Source organism: Sander vitreus, chromosome 6 (assembly GCF_031162955.1).
Source record: "Sander vitreus isolate 19-12246 chromosome 6, sanVit1, whole genome shotgun sequence".
NCBI lineage: Eukaryota > Metazoa > Chordata > Actinopteri > Perciformes > Percidae > Sander > Sander vitreus.
Genome location: NC_135860.1, coordinates 200,001 through 223,478, shown reverse-complemented (window position 1 = coordinate 223,478; position 23,478 = coordinate 200,001). Strand labels below are relative to the sequence as shown.

The following is a 23,478-nucleotide window of genomic DNA, read 5'->3' as shown; positions in this document are numbered from 1 at the left end:
CAAGCAGACCAATCACAGTTGTTGCAGTTTGCGTCGCTGCAATGTGAAGTTACGTTTCTGGGATGGTGCACGTCAGGCTACAGTAGGGTCTGTATCTATGTGTACGTGATGATGACATGTAATGAAAAACCTTCTACCTGTGCCATAAAGCAATCCAGAACTTCCTGTAAAAAGCCATCCCAATGTAAAATGCAGTACTGAGGCTGACAGGCTTCTTGTGTGGGTAAAAATGAGTCACTTCTTCGTGGTAAAATGCTGCATGTTGCACCTTTTAACATCTGCATCAACAACAACAACAAAAACCGTAAACATTTTTCTCAGTCCAGGAGAGCTCGTGCAGTCTGGGGGCAGCTGTGGCGGGGACAACGGCTACGGTGGGGGCGCTCAGGGTCCAAACTGCCTGGGCACTTTGGGCTTGATGCCCTTGCTGTTGTAGTAGTCCACCACCTGGTTGGGCACCTCTGCCAACACGCTCTTAGCCAAAGCAGCTGGAGACGCCTGCAGAGGAGATAGAAGGAAAACATCTGTCATACACAACCCGTTCTCTCTCTGAACTCGTAAAATACGGACGCTTGGTCAATGTCTCTCAGAGTCAGATACCGACGCACAAATCCCCCTTCAGCGTCTGTATGAAACGCACCGGGCAGAGCAGAAGCTCCAACGAGGTGCTGTAAGATGATGTAGTATTAAGAGAGACAACGGTAGAGAGTAGTACGTAGAGAGACAACGGTAGAGAGTAGTACGTAGAGAGACAACGGTAGAGAGTAGTACGGTAGAGAGTAGTACGTAGAGAGACAACGGTAGAGAGTAGTAGAGAGTAGTATGTAGAGAGACAACGATAATGTCTGCCCTGCCCTGTTGAGTCTCACCTGTTCTTCAGCCCTCTTTTCACCTGTCTCTTGTTACAACCCTCGTTATCTTGTGTATTTAGTCCGTGTGTTTCCTTTGTCTGCTGTTTGCTCGTCGTCTCTCACAGTGTAGTTTGTTCCTTGTGTGTTCAGTTCTCCGTGTGTTTGATTTTGTTGGTTCTCCCTGTTATCTGTTGCCTGCCTGCCTCAGGACACCTTCTGTTGAAGCCGTTTTTTCCTAAATAAATCTTCATAATCTTCCTTCTGCCTCCTCGTCTCAACAGTCTACATTTTGGGTCCAAACCTGTTATTTCCAAGTCCTTTGGTTTGAGAACCTCTGGTTTAAGGAAACAGGTTTCCACGCAAATTTCTTGTAAAGTCAGCAGTCAACAGTGTAGGCTACATAATGTACTGCCGATTATATGGCATATACATTTGGTTTCTGCATTGCACAAAGTGGACTAAAAATGGGATTCATCTTTTGGGAGAAATCCCAGACCGCAGCAGTGGTAACTGTCAGTCGGAGAGGCTCGTCTCTGCCTTGTTCTGCAACTGTCGAAAGAAAAATAGCTTTCTTTTGGGGCCAAAGACAGAAAGTCTCATTTATCACACAGATTAAACCCAGGAGGGAAAATGTATCCAGCGTCTGGAAAATGAGTCCAAACTGTGAAGATAAATCTCTGCTGTACTGTAGAGTCTATAAAACTTCAGACTTGTAACAGACTCGAAATTCATTTGAGAGAAATAAAAGATTTTCAATTTCAGATCAGTTGGCAGATTGCCACCCTTTCTTCCTCCTTAACGGGTGAAAAACTAATATCTTCAACAACTTCACACTCTCGTCTCGTCCTCCTCCACTTCCAATATGCTCTGATTCTTATTCAAATCGCTTTCTGCTCTTCTCTTCTTGGCTTATTGCTGTCACAGTCATTAACAGTTTCAATATTTTAGGGTCACATTGAGTTATATATACACATAGTGTAAAGAAGAGATCTTTGAAATTAACACACCATCTGGTGCTCATATAAACAGGTTTTTTTTTTTTAGCTCCCGGACAACAGAGGCTGTGAACAGCTAAATGTGTTTGTGATAATCACTTCATTTACACAGCAGGTGCTTTACAACAAAATATTAAAACAAAATGAGCCAAAGGACAGTACAAATGTCTTTACAACAACAGAATAAAACAAAATGAGCAAAAGGACAGTACAGATGTTTTTTAAGCTACATTGTGTAAGAATTTCTCCCATCTAGCGGTGAAATGGTATATGACAACCAACTGAATATTACTTTCTAACCCCTCCTCCTACGGTGGCTGAACCCAAAATGATCTCTTAGTATCTCCATCGTTAACACGCAGCTGTTCTAGCCGCTCCAATATTAATGTTGGTCTTGTTGCTTTTCCTGTCGCGTTGTCGATTTAATTCTCTTATTCGCTTCCCTGGCGAGTAATCTCCCCCTGACATTCATCACGGTGCCACTGAGTGTAAGAGGCCGAAAGGCGGAGGTATGTCCGTCTTTGGCTAATGTATCATAAAGATGGAGGTATGTCCCTCTTTGGTTAATGTATCATAAAGATGGAGGTATGTCCCTCTTTGGTTAATGTATCATAAAGATGGAGGTATGTCCCTCTTTGGTTAATGTATCATAAAGATGGAGGTATGTCCCTCTTTGGTTAATGTATCATAAAGATGGAGGTATGTCCCTCTTTGGTTAATGTATTATATAGATGGAGGTATGTCCCTCTTTGGTTAATGTATTATATAGATGGAGGTATGTCCCTCTTTGGCTAATGTATCATAAAGATGGAGGCATGTCCCTCTTTGGTTAATGTATCATAAAGATGGAGGTATGTCCCTCTTTGGTTAATGTATCATAAAGATGGAGGTATGTCCCTCTTTAGTTAATGTATTATAAAGATGGAGGTATGTCCCTCTTTGGCTAATGTATCATAAAGATGGAGGTATGTCCCTCTTTGGTTAATGTATCATAAAGATGGAGGTATGTCCCTCTTTGGTTAATGTATCATAAAGATGGAGGTATGTCCCTCTTTGGTTAATGTATCATAAAGATGGAGGTATGTCCCTCTTTGGTTAATGTATCATAAAGATGGAGGTATGTCTCTCTTTGGTTAATGTATTATATAGATGGAGGTATGTCCCTCTTTGGCTAATGTATTATAAAGATGGAGGTATGTCCCTCTTTGGTTAATGTATTATAAAGATGGAGGTATGTCCCTCTTTGGTTAATGTATTATATAGATGGAGGTATGTCCCTCTTTGGCTAATGTATTATAAAGATGGAGGTATGTCCCTCTTTGGTTAATGTATTATAAAGATGGAGGTATGTCCCTCTTTGGTTAATGTATCATAAAGATGGAGGTATGTCCCTCTTTGGTTAATGTATTATAAAGATGGAGGCGCTACATGGCGGCCGTCATTCGAGCAACTCGCCCGTATGTATTCTGAATGATACTGAATGTCAGATTGTACGTGTACGAGAATACTTTGAGTAGTTGGTGGCAGTAATTACACATGAATGAGACATATTTGTGAAAGAACGAAGGGGCTTTCGCTAAGAATCAACTCAAAAAAATACACAATGTAGGTTTAAAAATTATGTAAACGGGTAAAACAGGGCACAAGGTGCATATAAAAGAGGAAACCAGTAAAAGCCTTTGTGTAATTTGGAAGGAAATTCAGGGTTTTGGGAGTTGTAACTGTTTGCTAAAACAAAATCAGGAAATGATTCTTTAAGGCGCTTCTCCAACAGCGACCTTCACCACCCACTGATGTTGGTGTTAAAAGGGTGGATCCCAAGTCTCTTATTTGATATCTCCTCGCTCCTCTGTTGAACCGGGAGTTGCTCTGGCCCTCCTTCATAAAGGCCATCTCAAAGCTCTTATTCCTGCCCTGAGAAGCTAGGATGGAGGATGGAGATATGAGCGAGGTAATCTAAATTGACGACGTTTCAATGGCTGTCCCTCATTTCAGCCGGATGTCCGTCCCCTTCCTCTTTCTTTGTGTTGGCGTTCTAACCTCTGATGGATTTCTTAGGACTATGGTTAACTGCTCCTCAGATCTCTGCAGGGTAAATCCAGACAGCTAGCTAGACTATCTGTCCAATCTGAGTTTTCTGTTGCACGACTAAAACTACTTTTGAACGTCCACATGTTCCACCAAAACAAGCTCCTTCCTGAGACTATTTAGCAGAGGCACCGTGGCTCCGTCCGGAGCTTAGCACCACCCACGATGATTGTGATTGGTTAAAGGAAATGCCAATAAACCAGAGCAGGTTTTTCTCCCATCCAGGAATGCTGTGTGGACTAGTCAGACCTTCCTCCGCAGTGCTGTGGAGGAAGGTCTGGCAATGCGAGACTATGAGCGTGGGTGCAGAGAGCAGCCTTCCTGGAAGCCGTGCAGCTGAAAGCCGTAGCTAACTCCGCCCAAACAGCTGATGAATTCAATGAAAAGGCACTTCAGAGGAGAGGATGTGAGATGCGAGGAAGGGTAGCAAGTAAAGGAAATGTGGATGCAGTTTAAGGACTTGGGACAAACCCATAGACGCCACGGCGTCACAATTGAAAGGCAATTTGTTTATTTTCACAGAATGCAATGCTTTCCTCCAGCATATCACAGTTGTATTAGATGATTTCAGAGTAAAAGCTTTCTATTTACATTCATGTGTGAAGCAGCTATGAGAAATGTGTCTCTGAATAATTAGGAACCATAGAGGACCTAAAATCGTGCCTTGAGGAACTCCTCAATAGGTGAGGAGGACAAAGTTTAGAGAAATTCACTCCTCTTTAGATAAATGAACATCCCTGTTGAACTGAGAACACATTTTGTTATTTTATAGCAAGTCCTATTCACAGACTTACGTGTTTGAAGTTGCGGAAGGGGACGAACTGGACGATATCCCGGAGGACGGGTTCTCCTTTGAGCGATCGCAGAATCCCATCGTCGCCGTCCAGCATCTGCATGTCGCTGAAGTCAGCGCTCCCGACCCCGACGATGATGACTGACATGGGGAGGTGGGAGGCCTGGACGATAGCCTCCCTCGTGTCAGCCATGTCGGTGATGACACCGTCTGTCAGGATCAGCAGGATGAAGTATTGCTGCGAGACAGAAAATATAAAAACTGTCAGACTTCTTCAGTCAAACTGTAGCAGTAAATCTAATCTAAGGCTATGTTCACACCGCAAGTCTTACTGCTTAATTCAGATTTTTCAGAATGTTTGGTCTCAGGACTGTCTCCTTTTGGAGGTCGGTGGGCCAGCCACACCTTAGCATCTGATACTTCCCAGAGAGAGAGAGAGCGAGAGAGGCTGAACAAGGCTTTAGCATCTGTGTTTAGGCGACTGCAATATATTTGATTGCCTTAAAGGTTCAGCTAATGCCTCCAGAATTAGTTCAAATACACCTTCAGGGTGACAGGAACTTCAGAGAGTTGGGATGGCACTACACAATAACACAGTGGTTATACTTCACAGTACTGCCTGCTTAATTTTCTCCTCAATTGAGTGTTCATTAAATGCTTCTGTGAAAGTCATAAGTCTCCCAAACTTTCTTTTCTTCACGTGTGAAATGAGTTGTGCTGCACTGTCAGAAAATTAAGTACAATACAGGTCCCGACTTAGCAAATGTTCCCTTAAAAGTACAAAAATATATCTTGAAGGTACAAATATGCACCTTCCATTGTACATTGTGGACTTGCCGAGGTGTAAGGTATATATTTGTACCTTAATGTTTAAATGTAAAATGGCAGGAATTAGTGGATGCTCATCACAGCAGAAAATTAATATCATCTCTCAATATAGAAACACAAGTTAATCTATACTATATTCAAACTCAATAACTCAATAATTGTCAAACTAAATTAACTGTAAAGTTTTGGGATATGTGCAAAATAAATCAGAATACATTTTTATACAACAATGTACCTTTGAGGGTACCACCCCAGTGACAAGCTCTTTTTCCTTAAAGATACTGTGTTGTCCTTGTTTTCTGAGTGTGCTCCTCGAGTTATTCCTTAACACAACCTTTATGTACTGTATGTTCCAGAGATCATTAAGGGGCGACCCTCATTTACAACATTGAGGCAATTACAAAGATAAAGAAACAAACAAACAAACAAACAAACAAACAAACAAAAAATACAATAAACAAAACAGCACAGAGAAGAAGCAAAACCATCATAAAATAATTGACAGCTTCTAAAATTTTTATTTAGAAAAATGTAAAAGAAAATACAGCGAATACAAGTAGAGGTTTGGGGGTTTAAAATCAGATTTCCAAAATGTCCAAAGGGTTTAAGTGAGTTGATTTTGAGACTAAAACTGCCACAACAAACCTTTTCCTACAAAACATGTGAAAGATGCAGTTATTTCTGTAGAAATAGCCACATTTTTGCCTGAATAGGCATAAAAGATTATCGATACGAAATGCATATGAGCTTTTCTTCAATCCAAATGCAGATTTATTTTTATTCTGCGTCTCTCAAGTGATCGTAAGTCCATATATATATATATATATATATATATATATAGAGATAAGAAATTAATAAGGTCAGTATAGCCTATCATTCCAGAAAATAGCATGACCTTTGTCTTGTCAGCGTTTAGTAAAAGCTGGTCTTTAAGAACCTCTTGCAAAATGTTAAACAAACGCTGGAAGAATCAGCAACATAATACAGCACTGTGTCATCTGCATACAGGCGGACACCAACAGAAGACTGTGCTTGGATATAAGATGTCAGCAGAGTCCCTCACCATGGCCTCTTTGGTGTGGACCTCCTGCGAGGCGGTGTTGGCCACCTTCTGGATGATGGGAGCGATGTTGGTGGGACCGTAGAGCTGCAGTTTGGGGAGGCAGGCCTGGTAGGCCTCCACCACGCCCTGGATACCTGACGGAAAATATGAAACAGTGTCAGGATTACACTTTATTTTACAATACATTAAAAAGACGTTATTTGACAGTACATTTAAAAGACATAATGAGCCGTACTTTGTGTCAAATTAGACAAAATGTTGAAAACACCACAGGACTCCAGAGAGCATCCAAGCATGGGTGACTAGGGCTGGGTACCAAATTCAATACTTTACGCACCGACCGAATGGCCTCTGTAGTATCGAGTATCAAAAATGCCTCATTCAATACCAAACTTCAATACCTAAGGAGTAACTCATCAGTGTCAGTGAGCCAATAAGCATACAGCATGTTCCTACCAAGAACTAACAATGTTTGTGATTGGCTGTCTAACATTACACATCGTAGAGACGCAGGAAAATCTCTACGTCACGCACAGAGATGGACTCGTGTAGTAGAAGCTGAAAAATACCGGTCAGGAATCGCTATCAAAGTCACAGTATTGGCATTCGTACCGGCAGGGTGCAATGTGCTGGGCGGATGCGTGGGATTTCCCACTTTCGGTGCTACATGTACCTGCCTCTGCTAAATAATTTGTAATGTGGCCATGATGTTGTGGCCCTCCACGGGGTTCGGGAACAGTTTGAGTTTCCAGCTCGCTCCGTTAGCGGTGAAGGAGTTGGCTAAGGCTAACGCTAGCGACGCTAAGCCGACATCACGACCGAACGTTAGCGATTGGTTATGGCAGATCCAGAGTGGCTCTGGGCAGATCCAATAGTTTTAAACTTCAACAGAGTACCCGCCTTCAAGGAAGTTAACACTTGGATGGAGAGAAGCCAGACTCTCTGGACCAATGAAATGGACCAAAGTCTGGTAGGACCAGGCTAGTGGACCAGAGTCTGGTAGGACCAGGCTAATGGACCATAGTCTGGTAGGACCAGGCTAGTGTACCAGAGTCTGGTAGGACCAGGCTAATGTACCAGAGTCTGGTAGGACCAGGCTAATGGACCAGAGTCTGGTAGGACCAGGCTAATGGACCAGAGTCTGGTAGGACCAGGCTTATGTATGTACCATAGTCTGGTAGGACCAGGCTGGTGTACCAGAGTCTGGTAGGACCAGGCTAATGGACCAAAGTCTGGTAGGACCAGGCTAGTGGACCAGAGTCTGGTAGGACCAGGCTGGTGGACCAGAGTCTGGTAGGACCAGGCTAGTGTACCAGAGTCTGGTAGGACCAGGCTAGTGGACCAGAGTCTGGTAGGACCAGGCTAGTGTACCAGAGTCTGGTAGGACCAGGCTAGTGTACCAGAGTCTGGTAGGACCAGGCTAATGGACCAGAGTCTGGTAGGACCAGGCTAGTGTACCAGAGTCTGGTAGGACCAGGCTAGTGTACCAGAGTCTGGTAGGACCAGGCTAATGGACCAGAGTCTGGTAGGACAAGGCTAATGTATTTTGGGTTTAATATGGAAATATATGCGTTTTTAGAACATAATATTTTAGAACATATATATAATATACAACATAATTTAGGTGTATGGTTTCTTATTAACGTATAACTGTGTTTGTTTCCTATCTAAGATTGTTATATGTTATTAATGTCTTTAATTATAAGCATAATTTGGGTGTCATGGCCTTTAATTAGGGTATGACTGTTCGTTTCTTTCTAGTTTGATACAAAGTACGGCTTATTATGTCTCTTTAATGTACTGTAAAATAAAGTGCGACCCAAATGTGAATAAACCCATTCAGGAATCCAAAAACATGTCTGAAAAAGTATTGAAAATTCACACGTTAACGGAACGTGAAAATCCTTTTGAGGCGGAGAAAATAGGTCCAATTCTTCCTCCGTCGACACAACCTCTCCAGACTCTGGAGGACCAGTCAAGTTCACTTTGTCTCTCTCTGGATGAGTTTAGAGGCGTCCCAGCATGCCTGGCGGCAGTCTGAAGGTCATTGATAACACCATCTCATTCACACACACTGAGTCTTAATTAAGAAGAGTGTCGATGTTGAGGTGTCTCTGAGCTGATCAGTGACCTTTACAGCCGAGAGTGAGATACCTTCAGCTACACAGAGTCTGTATCTCTCTCTCTGACTTGATAAACAGAGACAACGTGGAGCAGGAGCCTGCAGGAAAATACATCTAACAAATAATCTGTTTTACTCGCACACTGGCACCGGCAGCCGGAATCAGATTACGCCAATTGCGGATGAGAGTGCTGTTTTTAACAGATCAGTAAGTTTTCCTTCAACTGTTATGAGTAGTTTTTTAACCCAGTTAATGCAATAACTTTACTCTCGTCCCCGATTCGTATTGGGACATTACAGTGAGCATTTATTATCAGAACTGTAGCTTGGAGTCCCTTCCTCTCTCTGTGTGTTGCTGTTCTCAAACTGCATTCTCTTCGGGAAACAACAACAAACTTCGAGCTAGCTAACTACACACTAAAAATGTAAAGTTTTGAAGAAAATGTGGATGGTGCAACAAGGCAGGCCTGCTTTAGCCTAGAAATCTAGATGCACCCAAGCGGTCTTCTAGCAACTCTCCGTTGGCTTGCGAGCTGGAAAAACCAAACTCTAGTCGGGCCAATCACATCGTGTATAGAGTCTGTGGGCGGGGCTTAACATAATGACGGCAGAGTTGCGACAGTTCTGTGTGAATTCCCTGCTACTTGAAAACAAAGAAGAGCTGCTGCTGCTGGAGAACAGCGGTCTTTGGAATTGGCTTTGGCCGCGACTCTGGAAGACTTGGAGTTCAGCTTTTCTTTGAGAAAAGAACAAAGAACGGCACTGAAGTCATTCTTAAAAAAGGAAGATGTGTTCAGAGTTTAATCTACCAACTAGCGTTGCTCTGATTGGTTGGAGCGCTATCCTATTGGTGCAGAGGGAATCTGAAAGACAACCGTTTATCCCGCCCCTCGGATTGAGCCCAGCCAATGGGGAGTTCCCAGACCCAACATCTGGATGTGGGTCTGGCTTGTCAGGCTAGGCCCGCTTGGTTTTTTCGGAGAATGATTGTAAAGATTTACAAAGAATATGTTTAGGGCATTTCCTCTCTAACTGGGACATTTTGGGACCGATTGGTGGGATTGCTGTGGATGAAATACACACAGAGATACACTGGTAAGAGATAATGAGGTTCAACCATGTATCAGCTAACAATGTATTGTATGTAAAACCAATTGCCCTCTGGAGACAAAAATAAAGTTGAAAGTAGCACCTCCACTGCAGATTTAAATCCAGAGCTTCACATGACTCAGATCGTGACCCTGCAGACTAAAGCTGCACACAAAGATGCTCCTAATTGCTAGGTCTGTATGATAAAACCAGCCCAACGGCCAATCAAAACCAGCCCAAAACCAGAACTCAAAATATTCCCCTGCCAAAACATATTACACTAATCTATATCCACGATGTTTCACTTCCAGTATTGCTCCAGTCCTGGCAGAAATTCCACCGGATGTCCCTCTTTTCGGCCGGATGTCCGTCCCCTTCCTCTGTCTCTGTGTTGGCGTTCTAACCTCCGATGGATTTGTGAGGACTATGGTTAACTGCTCCTCAGATCTCTGCAGGGTAAATCCAGACAGCTAGCTAGACTATCTGTCCAATCTGAGACTAAAACTACTTTTGAACGTTCATGTTCCACCAAAACAAGTTCCTTCCTGAGACTATTTAGCAGAGGCACCGTGGCTCCGTCCGGAGCTTAGCACCGCCCAAGACGATTGTGATTGGTTTAAAGAAATGCCAATAAACCAGAGCACGTTTTTCTACCACCCAGGAATGCTGTGTGGACTAGCCAGTCTAATACAATATAAAATGGGCCTAAGCTTATGCACAGCGCGCAAACACTATGCTTGTTACACAAACAGGGACGTGCAGCAGCACACAAACACGCACACATACAAATCCTCCATCATAACAGCAATGCTCCAAGGTCCAAACGCGCCTGGCTTTTAAAGGGAATGGGAGATGATCTCTGATTGGTTGATTGCATGTTACGCCCAAAACACACCTCTGATTAATGAAGACACTAAGTACAACCCTTTAGAACCATGCGCCCGGCCCACGGACACTTTTTTCCGCCGTCAAGCTAGCAAAAGTGGATTTGGACACGCCTTAAACACACCTGCACCAGGCGCTTCACGCCGTGCTTAGATCGTTAAAATAGGGCACTAAGTCATCTTACAGCACCGCGGTCGAGCTGCTGCTCTGCCCGGTGCGTTCCATACAGACGCTGAAGGGGGATTTTTGCGTCGGTATCTGACGCTGAGAGACACTGACCAAGCCACAGTATTTCATGAGTTGGGGGTGAGAATGGGTTGGTGTGTGTGTGTGCGTGTGTGTGTGTGTGTGTGAGTGTGTGTGTGTGTGTTTGCTGGTCTGGTCTACCCAACCAGCGGACAAAAAATTCAACCAGCGGCAACACTTAAAAAGTAGCCCAATTCTGCAGGAAAAGCGCAGACCTGGCAACCGTTCTGCCCACTTAAGATGGCAGACTGATCTCACTAAGTGGCGTATGTATGACACGCCAATTCGTATGCCATTTTTGCTTGTTATCAAGACGCATAATCATTGTTTAGCGTGTTTATCAATGCCGTTTGGCCTCCATTGACCTACATTACATGTGTCTTATCGCCGTAGCGAGTAGTATGAAAGGACGGAGGTTGGTTGGGGTGGCGGATGGGTAAAACAGAGGACTTTCACCCACCTGGTGTGACCGTTTGTATCCGCCGTATACAGCGTAGACATACACGTTGATAGCTCAAAATGCGTACAGATAACATGCCATTTGGCTTCAGGAAAGTGGCGTGTATGTTTACGCAAAGTCATGATGCATTGTTGAAGACAGAGTCCCCTCCTCCGTCATTAGAGGCTTCAGACTGACGGAGCTCCTTCAATCTGCAGCCTCATCATTACCAAACTAACTCTGACATCAAAGACTTTCCTTCACGCTCAGACTTCTGAGGCTCTATATTAAATATTTGACTCGTTTCTTTCTTTTCTTTCTTTTTTATTGTCAAAGAGAAAAGGGAATCAAAGCGCCTACCTGCACACTCGGGGTTGTCCTCGTTAAAATTCACTGCAAAGTCGTGGGAGACCTGGAGAGAGATACAGGAAGTGTGTTTTATCTGTGCATCAGGGGAAAAAGAATGAAATGAGAGCCCCTCGCTCTCTCTTCTTCACCTTCATCCCTCTCTTCGTCTTTTCTCCTGACATGTAATCGGAGCAGCTGACTGACTCTTTCCTCGCTCCGTCTTAGACCTGAGGAATCCATTGGTAACAGCTAGATTGTTGGGTAGGGGGTGCATTCATATTAAATAAAAAGTACATTAACCCTTGTGTTGTCCTCCTGGTTCAAAATGAACACACTTTTAGACACTGTTTTTACGTTTATGTTGCTTTTTCCCCACGTTATGCTTGCTTTTTTTTACGTTTTTGTCGGTTATTTCAACATTTTTACCACTTTTTTCCCATTAACTCCAGTATATTCACCACTAGACCTATTTATTTGCACTACTTTTACACTTATTTTTTGGAATTCATGGTCAATAAACCTAATTTCTATGAAAGTTTCACATTTTTGTGTTAGAAAAAAGCTGAAATTATGAATGGATTTTGACTAATAGTTAAGATCAGAGGAACCAAAGATAACAGATAAACACAGATATGTCAAAGTTTAGTCAGGATAATGCTATTAAATTGAATACAACACCCAAAATTCTATGAAAATAAGAGATCTGATCCTTAATTTCCTTTGTGACGAACGTCTTAAGGCGCTGACGCACCAACCCGATTATCGGCCGTCTGACAGTCTGGCAAGGTCGGTGACTCGAGTCTGGTCGGTGTGTCCCGTGCCGTCGTCCGTTGGAGGAGCCGTCGGTGGCCGACCTGACTTGCTGGGTCGGAGGGCGGGCAGTCGGACTCAATGACCAATCTGATTGGTGGAGAGCTAACCCGGAAATGGGGAGCGGGATGAGCCTGACTAACGCCTCTCAAAATCTGATGAACATCTTCTAAACTGACCTTTGTTGGTGTGAAATGAAGACAGATTCAGCAACTGCACAGCCTGTTTCTCTCTTAACATGTTTTCAGAAACACGTTCATTTCATTTCATTTATTATACAGGAAAACAATTAATTTACAATAAACGGGCCTGACTCGGTTTAAAAACTGGTTTACAGCAGGTTCCTGTTCTGCAGCAACATAGAACAATGAACACAACCTCGGCACATCCACACAGGACATTATTATTGACTAGACAGCGGGAATAACAAGACTAAAAACAATACATGAACAATCAGTGTGTGCAAGTATGACTATCATGAAGAAACATGTGAATTTTTGAAATATGTGATGGATGATAGTGGTCGAATGTGATGGGGAATGTCTTTCCAAATGGTGGAACTGGAATGAGTGCTGATCTAGTGAGGCGTAGCGGTCTCATATTGTGTGTCGGAAGAAGAACTAGTATCGGTGAGCTACATTACACCAGATCGTATTCCTTACTACTTTGAAAACAGGTCCAATTTGACCCAAGGACAACAGGAAGGTTAATGTAAACATTGATACGTTTAATAATGCAGCAGGTAAGAGAGGAGCCGTATATTTGTAGAATCTCTTTCATATCCAGGTTCAATTGTTTTTGCAACTGAAACATCCCTAATCAACGTTGAATGGGAAATCAAATCAGAGCTGTAATTGATTCGGGACCCTGTCAGTGGAATCGTTTAGGGATATCAGTGGCTTCATTCACTTCATATTGAAAAGAAGGCTTGGAAACTAAAGCCATGAAGGATTTAAAGTACAACTTTTCTATAGTTATTGTTTTTATTGTCAGCAGAACCCATGAGGAGAAGACATAATGCCAGGATTTAGCATCTGGCTGCTGAACACTGGGTTTATTTTTTAATGAAATCTGAAACATGATCTGATCCTACACGACAACATTGGTTGTGTGGTAGAAACCCATAAGTATCGATGTATGCTTTTTATATTAATGTCCTTTAAAGGTTAATTTACCTGCATCCTATTTTCATATTTAAGTGACTGATGTGAACAAACATCTTTGAACTGGTCCAGTATTGAGCGTGAACGCTGGAACTGGCAGCCGTGAACCAGGCTGTAATGTAACCCTACAGGACAGATGTTCAGAGTCAGTCAGCGTCCACTAATAGTTCTGTTGTTGCTGCTGACAGACTCAGATTATTATTCTAAGTGTCTGACAACATTATGAAAGGATCCCTACAGAGATAGACCTTTTAGTTAAAGAGTAAGATTATTTTAGTTTAACATGAAACAGCCCCGAAATCACCATTACCAAACTACACCAGACTCCATGTAAATAATCAGGACTTTTAGCGTGTATAGAGCCAGCATATCTCCACATGTAAATGGGTGAATTAAGGGTTTATTTCAACCAAACCAGAGTGGTGATTGTTGGAACAGTGGAAAGATGAACCAAGACGGCTTTTGATAGTTTTATTTAGTTTCTGTCCACTTTGAATGAAGTGTGTTTTACGAGTCCTGATTATTTACATGGAGTCTGGTGGGTTGGTGATATACTGTCGATAGGTATGGAGCCAGACCAGGAAAGGCTGTAGCAGCAAAAAAAATGTGTGTTGAACGGAGAAATGTTTTGTTACGAACAAACTTTTCATTTGTTCTAAAGTTGCATCTTCTCACTTTGACCTGCTGTTGAAACTTAGACACACACACACACACACACACACACACACACACACACACACACTGATAGAGACACACACACACACACACACACACACACAGTATATCCAGGCAAAAAAGGCACTTGAATGGAGATAATCAGGCACACGATGTGAATGCAGCATCAGAGAAGCACCCGCTGAGCGCTGCACGGCATCATGGGAAGGAGAGTGAAGGGCAGGGGAGTGGGGACGATTCAGGCAGCAGCACCCCGGGTGACGAGACGGAGGAGGCCGGCTGGTAATTACCGAGACCGCTTCACCCTACCCTGGCCCCCCCCCTCCCTGCAGACAGAGAGCATGCTGAGAAAGACGGTGAGCTGAGCAGTGAAATTACCTTGTAGTCCGGAGGGATCTGAGCCCCGAAGCCGAACGCCGGGAACATTTTGTCACTGAGAGAAGGAAGAAAAAAAGCACAGAAAATAAGTCTTGTGAGTTAAAATGGAAAATAAAGGCTGTAGGACGAGGGTTTGTGTTTGGCTACTAGCGTGAGTTAACGAGCTTATTCAGACCGCTGCTACTTCAACACAAAGCACAGAAATTACTTCTGATTGGCTGTGGGAGTATCTCTGCAGCAGAGAGCTGATTACTTTCTGAAAAGGGAAAGAACGGAAATACGAATATGATGAGTATCACAACAAGAAATTGTGCTCCCAAATTAAGCCTGATTTTCTGTTAACCTTTAAGAAAAATAGGCTCAGCAACAATAATCTAACAGCAGAACATTAAGCTCTTTTTTGCGGGGATTAACTCGTTATCTAAAAGGTTAGAATCACCTTTTGTTCATTAAAGGTACACTGTCTAGTGTTTTAAGTATTTTATCAGCTAAAATCAATGTCTTCATTCATAAATATGTCCTCATTGGTGTAAAATGACCTCTGCCGATGATCTGACTTATCCTCGTAAGTAAAGTATTTCTTATCTGTATTTACCATAGACTGTAAAATAAATGGACCAACAGGTCCCGTGTCTCTGGACGGAGACCAGTGAAGGACATTAGAAGCTCTTTCCCGGTGATGGCTGAGCGTTACTGAGCAGCCTCCAACTGAGCTTGAAGACGTAGATGTGACGTGAGCAACCTGTCTGAAAGTTGGAAGTCTTCTGGTAGCTGTGCCAAGAGAAATCTCAATCATTCCCAATCTAGCAGAGACGGAGAGCGTAGGTATATGTAAGGAGATAACATAGACACAGGCTCATTATTGATCACTAAAATGATAGTTAACATTAGTCATTACACTTAAACAGCTGATGGAAGTCCAAACTGCCTGAGAGCTTCTCCTGTACTATACGGTAACTCCTCTACTATGAGACAGGAAGTCTCGTGGTTATGACCCAATCGTTAGCCTATTGTTATAAAAACGTCTGCTACGGAGCCATAACGTGAGCTACAAGGTAATGGAGCCTTTTATACATTGTCGTGTTTCTTTAGAAATAAACAACGGACAAATAGAGTCTTTAAACGCTTCAGATGTAAAGGTATTCTCTGTCAAAGAGACGTCAGAATGAATGGCAGTCAATGGGATGCTAACGGGATGCTAACGGGAGGTGATGGCTTGGTAGCATCAACATGGCGCCATAGGAGCTACGGGTTGTGGAGGCTGGCTTACCCCCTTGGGATTTACATTGGACGGGCAAGTCCAAGGAGGCTTCCATGTCGTTCCGCCATTTTGAAAAACTATAATGGCTGAGAGGGACACAGAGCACTAGCCTTCCTGTCTAGCTAACCCACAACACGTTTTCGCTCAGAGCCAGCGTCACGTGACTGAAACCAGCTGAAACGGAGAAGGAGATCAGTGAGAGGAGCTGGTCACTGCCCTTTAGTTCATAATGGAGGATCAGACTCATGCCGAGCCACACGAGAAGGAATCCTCCTCGCCAAAAAAGTGAAACTTGGAAGACATGTTGTCGTAGCTTCTTGGTACATAACGGCTACCGTAGATGCAACGCGCATTTGAAAAAGCGAGGCGCCAGAGAGCACTATTGGTTTGAATGCTAAATACTATTTCACCGCCAGACATTCCTACACAGTGTACCTTTAACACATCTGACAGTCTGTTTGGACATTTCATTTGAACACAAAGAGAAATGTAAAAAAAACACCAGTTTGGGGTTTTTACGGGGGGAATTACGAACAGGAAAGAGACGGTTTAACTTTAGGGATTCTCTTCACAGAGACTAAAATACAACCTTTTTATAAAAGCCTGCGTGGGACAGAAAGTGAAGCCTGAAGGGATTTAAAGTTTCTCCGCCAAAGGAAAGGAAACTCAACAAGACAAATCTGACAGCTTCTAAAACCAAATACAAGAAACCGAGACAGAGAACAAGACGTGGGCGGACGTGTGCGTGCTTCATCCTGAAAGTTTCCTCGTCTTTAAAAGTTTTCTTATCAGTTCTTCTGTATCTGAATAAAACATTTAGTCATTTAGGGGTCTTTAGTGTTGACGATTCTTTGAGGGCAGCAAGGCCACGGATAAAATGAATACAACTTTAGGGTAACGTTATGTTTGTTAAAGGTGCTCTAAGCGATGTCATACGTTTTTTAGGCTACAACATACTGCTGCCTGTCCCCTGAACACACTGTAAAAAACATCTCCTCACTATCTGCTAGCTGCCTGTCCCCTGAACACACTGTAAAAAACATCTCACTATCTGCTAGCTGCCTGTCCCCTGAACACACTGTAAAAAACATCTCCTCACTATCTGCTAGCTGCCTGTCCCCTGAACACACTGTAAAAAACATCTCACTATCTGCTAGCTGCCTGTCCCCTGAACACACTGTAAAAAACATCTCCTCACTATCTGCTAGCTGCCTGTCCCCTGAACACACTGTAAAAAAACATCTCACTATCTGCTAGCTGCCTGTCCCCTGAACACACTGTAAAAAACATCTCCTCACTATCTGCTAGCTGCCTGTCCCCTGAACACACTGTAAAAAACATCTCCTCACTATCTGCTAGCTGCCTGTCCCCTGAACACACTGTAAAAAACATCTCACTATCTGCTAGCTGCCTGTCCCCTGAACACACTGTAAAAAACATCTCCTCACTATCTGCTAGCTGCCTGTCCCCTGAACACACTGTAAAAAACATCTCCTCACTATCTGCTAGCTGCCTGTCCCCTGAACACACTGTAAAAAACATCTCCTCACTATCTGCTAGCTGCCTGTCCCCTGAACACACTGTAAAAAACATCTCCTCTAGGGCTGCACGATTATGGCCAAAATGATAATCACGATTATTTTGATCAATATATTGATCACGATTAATTATCACGATTATTTGTTGATTTTAACCAAAATAAAAAGTATTGTCACATAGACTGATTATAACTGCTTTCACATCCATATTGTGCTACATTCCTCCTCTGTTGAAGGATACTATGAAGGAGCCATTTCAGCTGTTGTGACAGCTGATTGAAACATGCGCGTTTGCCATGAAAAGATACAGGCAACTCAATTTTCTGTTCACGTTAACGGCGCATGTTAAAATCTGGCGCCAATAGGGCACCGGTGCCGGGATCTACCGGACGAAATAGCAACGCGGATTACGGTGCCACTTAAATGTCTGTGTTTACAGGCAACAGAAACATCGCTGCACGTCACGCTAGTAAACACTAATAACAAGTTACATCGCAGCTAACGTTAGCCTACCGTTAGCTAGTAAACACTAATAACACGTTACACAGCAGCTAACGTTAGCCTACCGTTAGCTAGTAAACACTAATAACACGTTACACAGCAGCTAAAGTTAGCCTACCATTAGCTAGTAAACACTAATAACACGTTACACAGCAGCTAACGTTAGCTACCGTTAGCTAGTAAACACTAATAACACGTTACACAGCAGCTAACGTTAGCCTACCGTTAGCTAGTAAACACTAATAACACGTTACACAGCAGCTAAAGTTAGCCTACCATTAGCTATTAAACACTAATAACACGTTACACAGCAGCTAACGTTAGCTACCGTTAGCTAGTAAAAACTAATAACACGTTACACAGCAGCTAACGTTAGGCTACCGTTAGCTAGTAAACACTAATAACACGTTACACAGCAGCTAACATTAGCCTACCGTTAGCTAGTAAACACTAGTAACACGTTACACAGCAGCTAACGTTAGCCTACCATTATCTAGTAAACACTAATAACACATTACACAGCAGCTAACGTTAGCTACCGTTAGCTAGTAAACACTAATAACACGTTACACAGCAGCTAACGTTAGCTACCGTTAGCTAGTAAAAACTAATAACACGTTACACAGCAGCTAACGTTAGGCTACCGTTAGCTAGTAAACACTAATAACACGTTACACAGCAGCTAACGTTAGCCTACCGTTAGCTAGTAAACACTAGTAACACGTTACACAGCAGCTAACGTTAGCCTACCATTATCTAGTAAACACTAATAACACGTTACACAGCAGCTAACGTTAGCTACCGTTAGCTAGTAAAAACTAATAACACGTTACACAGCAGCTAACGTTAGGCTACCGTTAGCTAGTAAACACTAATAACACGTTACACAGCAGCTAACGTTAGCCTACCGTTAGCTAGTAAACACTAGTAACACGTTACACAGCAGCTAACGTTAGCCTACCATTATCTAGTAAACACTAATAACACATTACACAGCAGCTAACGTTAGCTACCGTTAGCTAGTAAACACTAATAACACGTTACACAGCAGCTAACGTTAGCTACCGTTAGCTAGTAAAAACTAATAACACGTTACACAGCAGCTAACGTTAGGCTACCGTTAGCTAGTAAACACTAATAACACGTTACACAGCAGCTAACTTTAGCCTACCGTTAGCTAGTAAACACTAGTAACACGTTACACAGCAGCTAACGTTAGCCTACCATTATCTAGTAAACACTAATAACACATTACACAGCAGCTAACGTTAGCTACCATTAGCTAGTAAACACTAATAACACGTTACACAGCAGCTAACGTTAGCTACCGTTAGCTAGTAAACACTAATAACACGTTACACAGCAGCTAACGTTAGCCTACCGTTAGCTAGTAAACACTAATAACACGTTACACAGCAGCTAACGTTAGCTAACGTTAGCTAGTAAACACTAATAACACGTTACACAGCAGCTAACGTTAGCCTACCGTTAGCTACAGTAGTAACTGGATTAAACACGGCTAAAATGCTGACAGCTAAACGGTGTAGTGTGACTGTATTTCACTGTAGAGGATTCGTACAACGTACAACAGTCTGCCGCTAAAGCTATGAGCTAACAGACTCAAACTAGCACTGCTCACTGCTGTTGTCTGAAAAACACAGACGGGACTAAATGTTGCGTTTACTGGTAAACTGGTAAACCTCGTGACGACTTATGACTGACTGCTATCTGTTGTGGAGTTTCCCTCACGTTACTCTGTCCTCTGTTACTGCATTCTGGGCGTGCTGGTCTTACAGGGAGGTGTGTTCAGGTGCATTCTGGGCGTGCTGGTCTTACAGGGAGGTTTGTTCAGGTGCATTCTGGGCTTGCTGGTCTTACAGGTAGGTGTGTTCAGGTGCATTCTGGGCGTGCTGGTCTTACAGGGAGGTGTGTTCAGGTGCATTCTGGGCGTATTGCTATCTTGAGGCAGTGGGAAGTGATGGCACCATTGACCAACAAAAACCTGGTCTAAAGTCAATAACGCAGCATTTCATTGTTATTTTAACAGAGCATTAGTAAAATGCTCCTAGGCTCGTGCACAGCATGTGCACACTATGCTTGTTACACACACAGGGACGCACAGCAGCACACACACACACACACACACACACACACACAGGGACGCACAGCAGCACACACACATGCAGAATATTACAGATACAAATATTACGGTGCAAATCCTCCATCATAACAGCAATGCTCCAAGGTCCAAACGCGCCTGGCTTTTAAAGGGAATGGGAGATGATCTCTGATTGGTTGATTGCATGTTACGCCCAAAACACACCTCTGATTAATGAAGACACTAAGGTCAACCCTTTTGAACCATGCGCCCGCCGTCACACTAGCAAAAGTGGATTTGGACAAGCACTAAACGCACCTGCGCCAGGCGCTTCACGCCGTGCACTTAGATCGTTAAAACTGCCTTTTCTGTAACCTGCTGTAGATCTGTTCTGAGTGTACTTTTCCTTTAATGAATGGACTCCTCTGATTGGCTTCTGTGCTGTGATCAGACCGACCTGTCGTAGTCCTGGCAGATCTCGCCCACGGCCACCAGAGCCTTCAGGTACTCGTTGGGCTGGTACGGGTGGATGTAGTGCAGTGAGCAGCTGTTCCGAGGATCTCCGTTAGAGGCCGTGAAGTCGATGGCTACCTGGAAACGACCAATCAGAGAACAGCATCGGTACCACAGTTAGCTTTAACCCTTCAGTTTTCTCACATGTTAACGTGCAGTCAGGTTACATTTCTGTCCCATATAGGGATGCACTGAATCCAGGATTCGGCTGAATATTGGTCTTTTTGACGGGGTTGGGTTTCTACCGAACCCTACACTTGCGCTACGCTGGTCGACGTGATGACGGCGCCGTTGATTACAGGAAGGTGTTTACGTAGGTGGAGCCTTCAATGCAGTAGGCTGAGAAGAAGTGGAAATGGAACTGGTGAGCAGAAAAAGGGTTGTTTGGCAGTACTTTCAGTCAAAAGAAGGCCATTCAAGTCCAGCTACATGTTCAATCTGCAATGCTGATTAGTCTGGTGGTGGCGAGGACCCTAAACAATACACAACATCACCGCTGTTACAACATCTGGTATGAAACATCTGGAAGAATACGAGCTGAGCATGAAGGAATCTACAGACAGCAGCCAGAATGCAGCAACTTCAGGTACGGCAAAGGAAGGACAGTCACTGTTTACTTCATTAATGTGTTGACTGTGTTCATGGACTGAGGACGGGACGAGGACTCAGCAGAACCTCAACCAGGGGATTTGGTATTTGGCTGAACCCCAAAAATCTGGATTCAGTGCATCCCTTTTCTAAACTACTAAACTACTATCTACTTTTGTTTAAATTCACGACCTTAACCGCCTGTTTAAAGCTGTGACTTTTCACAACAAAAGTATTCCGGGTTTCCCTCAAAACATAAGTGAGAATGCAGTTTACTTTAACGGGAACACCATTTTTTAGCACGCAGGGTTGTCTAAGCACATGTCGGTGCAGGTGTTTGCTCTGTGCTTTCTACAAAAAACTGTATATTTATGAATACTAGTGAATAAAGACAAACTGACACTTTTGGCCTTTCTCACACTGATAGCAAGACGTGCCATTCTCTTGCAGTGGAAAAGCCCTTAAGCCCCCTCTCGCTCTCAGGATGGATCATGGATAAAGGATGCTCTTCATTTTAAGAGATTGCAGAAACTTAAAAACTCCCTTCGTTTCTCAGAACGGAAATTCCATCAAATCTGGCAACCCTTCCTAGATCATGTCAGGTATCTCCATATAGACTTTGACCCTGATGTCTAGACAACTAGTTATATCCCCCCCCACCCCCATAAGCTTGTAGCACAGTAGCTGTTTTGTTTGTTTATTTATTTTTTTCCTCTTGATTTTAGTTTATTTCTGTGTTATTTGTTTGTCTTTATGAGTGTATGGGCATGCATGACTTGTATGTAAGTACTATGTCTATGTATATGTGAATGCATGCATGGCCTATATTAGATTACCACCACTTTTTTATTGATACCTCTGTAAGGGAGGGAAGGGGGTGGAGGGGTGGAGGTGTGGGAGTTGGGGGTAAACCGTCTGTTTGTTAGTACCTTGTTGCACAGAATGACCCTTTGTATTAGTTTCACTTCATGGATGAGGTGAAATATGTATCTGTTATGCTCAATATCCTGACACTTCTGCTATATTTTGAAATACAGATGGTAAATATACTTAATTTTGCTTTTCTATACGAGAAGAAAGGAGTAAAAATAAGCTGCAGTGGGAGTTTCCTGTGGTGCTGATTGGATACACTGCTGCAGAGAAAAACTTCTCAACTGAAGCCTTCTCGCTTGTTTACATGCTGTTATGTGAGTGTCAGGGGCGTTTGAAGTTTAAACCTCTGTGGATTAGTTCAGAAAGACTTTTCTTTCTTCCTTCTCCTAACAGACTTCAGGTTGGAGGAAAGTGTTTAACGCTGATTAACATTCAAAAGTGTGGGGAGAAGAAGAGGGATGCTGAATGTTGACACGAGTTAACATGTTTGTCTCTGCTCGATGAGTTTACAGAACTGAAGTCTGTTTTCCTCTGAGCTATGGTGGGGGGGGAGTCGGGCTGTACAAACTCCCACAATGGGACTTTGTAAAAACTTGGTATTCACTTTGATTTGTGTGTGATTTAGCAGGACGCAGCAGCATGCACGCTTAGGCAGTCTCGTCTCAGCTTGGGTTAGTGCTCTGAGTGGACGTTCATACTTTATATAATGTGTGTATACCTTTAAATGCACAACAACAAAAAATTTGAATTATTTTTGGTGTAACCCTCCTGTTGTCCTTGGGTTGACCCGTTTACAAAAACTTTCTATATCACAACTATGACAAAAGAATGTTGGAAAAAGCTACAAAAACGATTTACGAAATTTATTTATTTTTAACGCTGAAAAAAGTGTCCAAAAACATCTCCAAAAGTGACAAAAAAAAATGGAAAAAAGTGAGAAAAAAACTTCGGAAAAACCGACAAAAAACTTGTTAAAAGAATTGAAAAAAAAATATTTAAAAAAAACACCCAAAAAGTGACAAAAGTAATTGGAATAAGTGTAGAAAGTGTAGAAAAACAACAAAATGTTGAAATTTCGACCCAGAAAAACGCATAGTTGCATGGTCAACGAGAAGCCAACACAAGGGTTAATGAAAATAAGGAGTTAGATTGAGTGGCTTGTAAGTCCTAAGTTAGGCCAAGGTCCCACTTTTGTCAAGGAGAATTGGACTTAAAATAATATAGGTAAAGATCAAGTGTTCAGCGCTGCAGCAAGAGTGAGCCATTTAACAAATCAGCTAATGAAACAGACATTTAAAAGGCAACAAAAGGTCACTTCAAAAGAGCATGTTTG

General features: G+C 42.8%; 1 protein-coding gene across 1 annotated transcript in view; it reads right to left on the bottom strand.

The window, feature by feature from the left end:
- Positions 1–384: 384 nt before the first annotated feature.
- The window catches only part of cpne4a (copine IVa), an 85,305-nt gene continuing 62,211 nt past the window's right edge, over positions 385–23,478 (bottom strand). The window contains exons 10-15 of the mRNA XM_078251737.1: positions 20,629–20,762; positions 14,774–14,828; positions 11,760–11,811; positions 6,619–6,752; positions 4,729–4,965; positions 385–498 (exon numbers count right to left, since the gene is read on the bottom strand). Coding sequence (XP_078107863.1) covers positions 385–498; positions 4,729–4,965; positions 6,619–6,752; positions 11,760–11,811; positions 14,774–14,828; positions 20,629–20,762 — 726 coding nt within the window. The remainder of the gene's footprint in view (positions 499–4,728; positions 4,966–6,618; positions 6,753–11,759; positions 11,812–14,773; positions 14,829–20,628; positions 20,763–23,478) is intronic.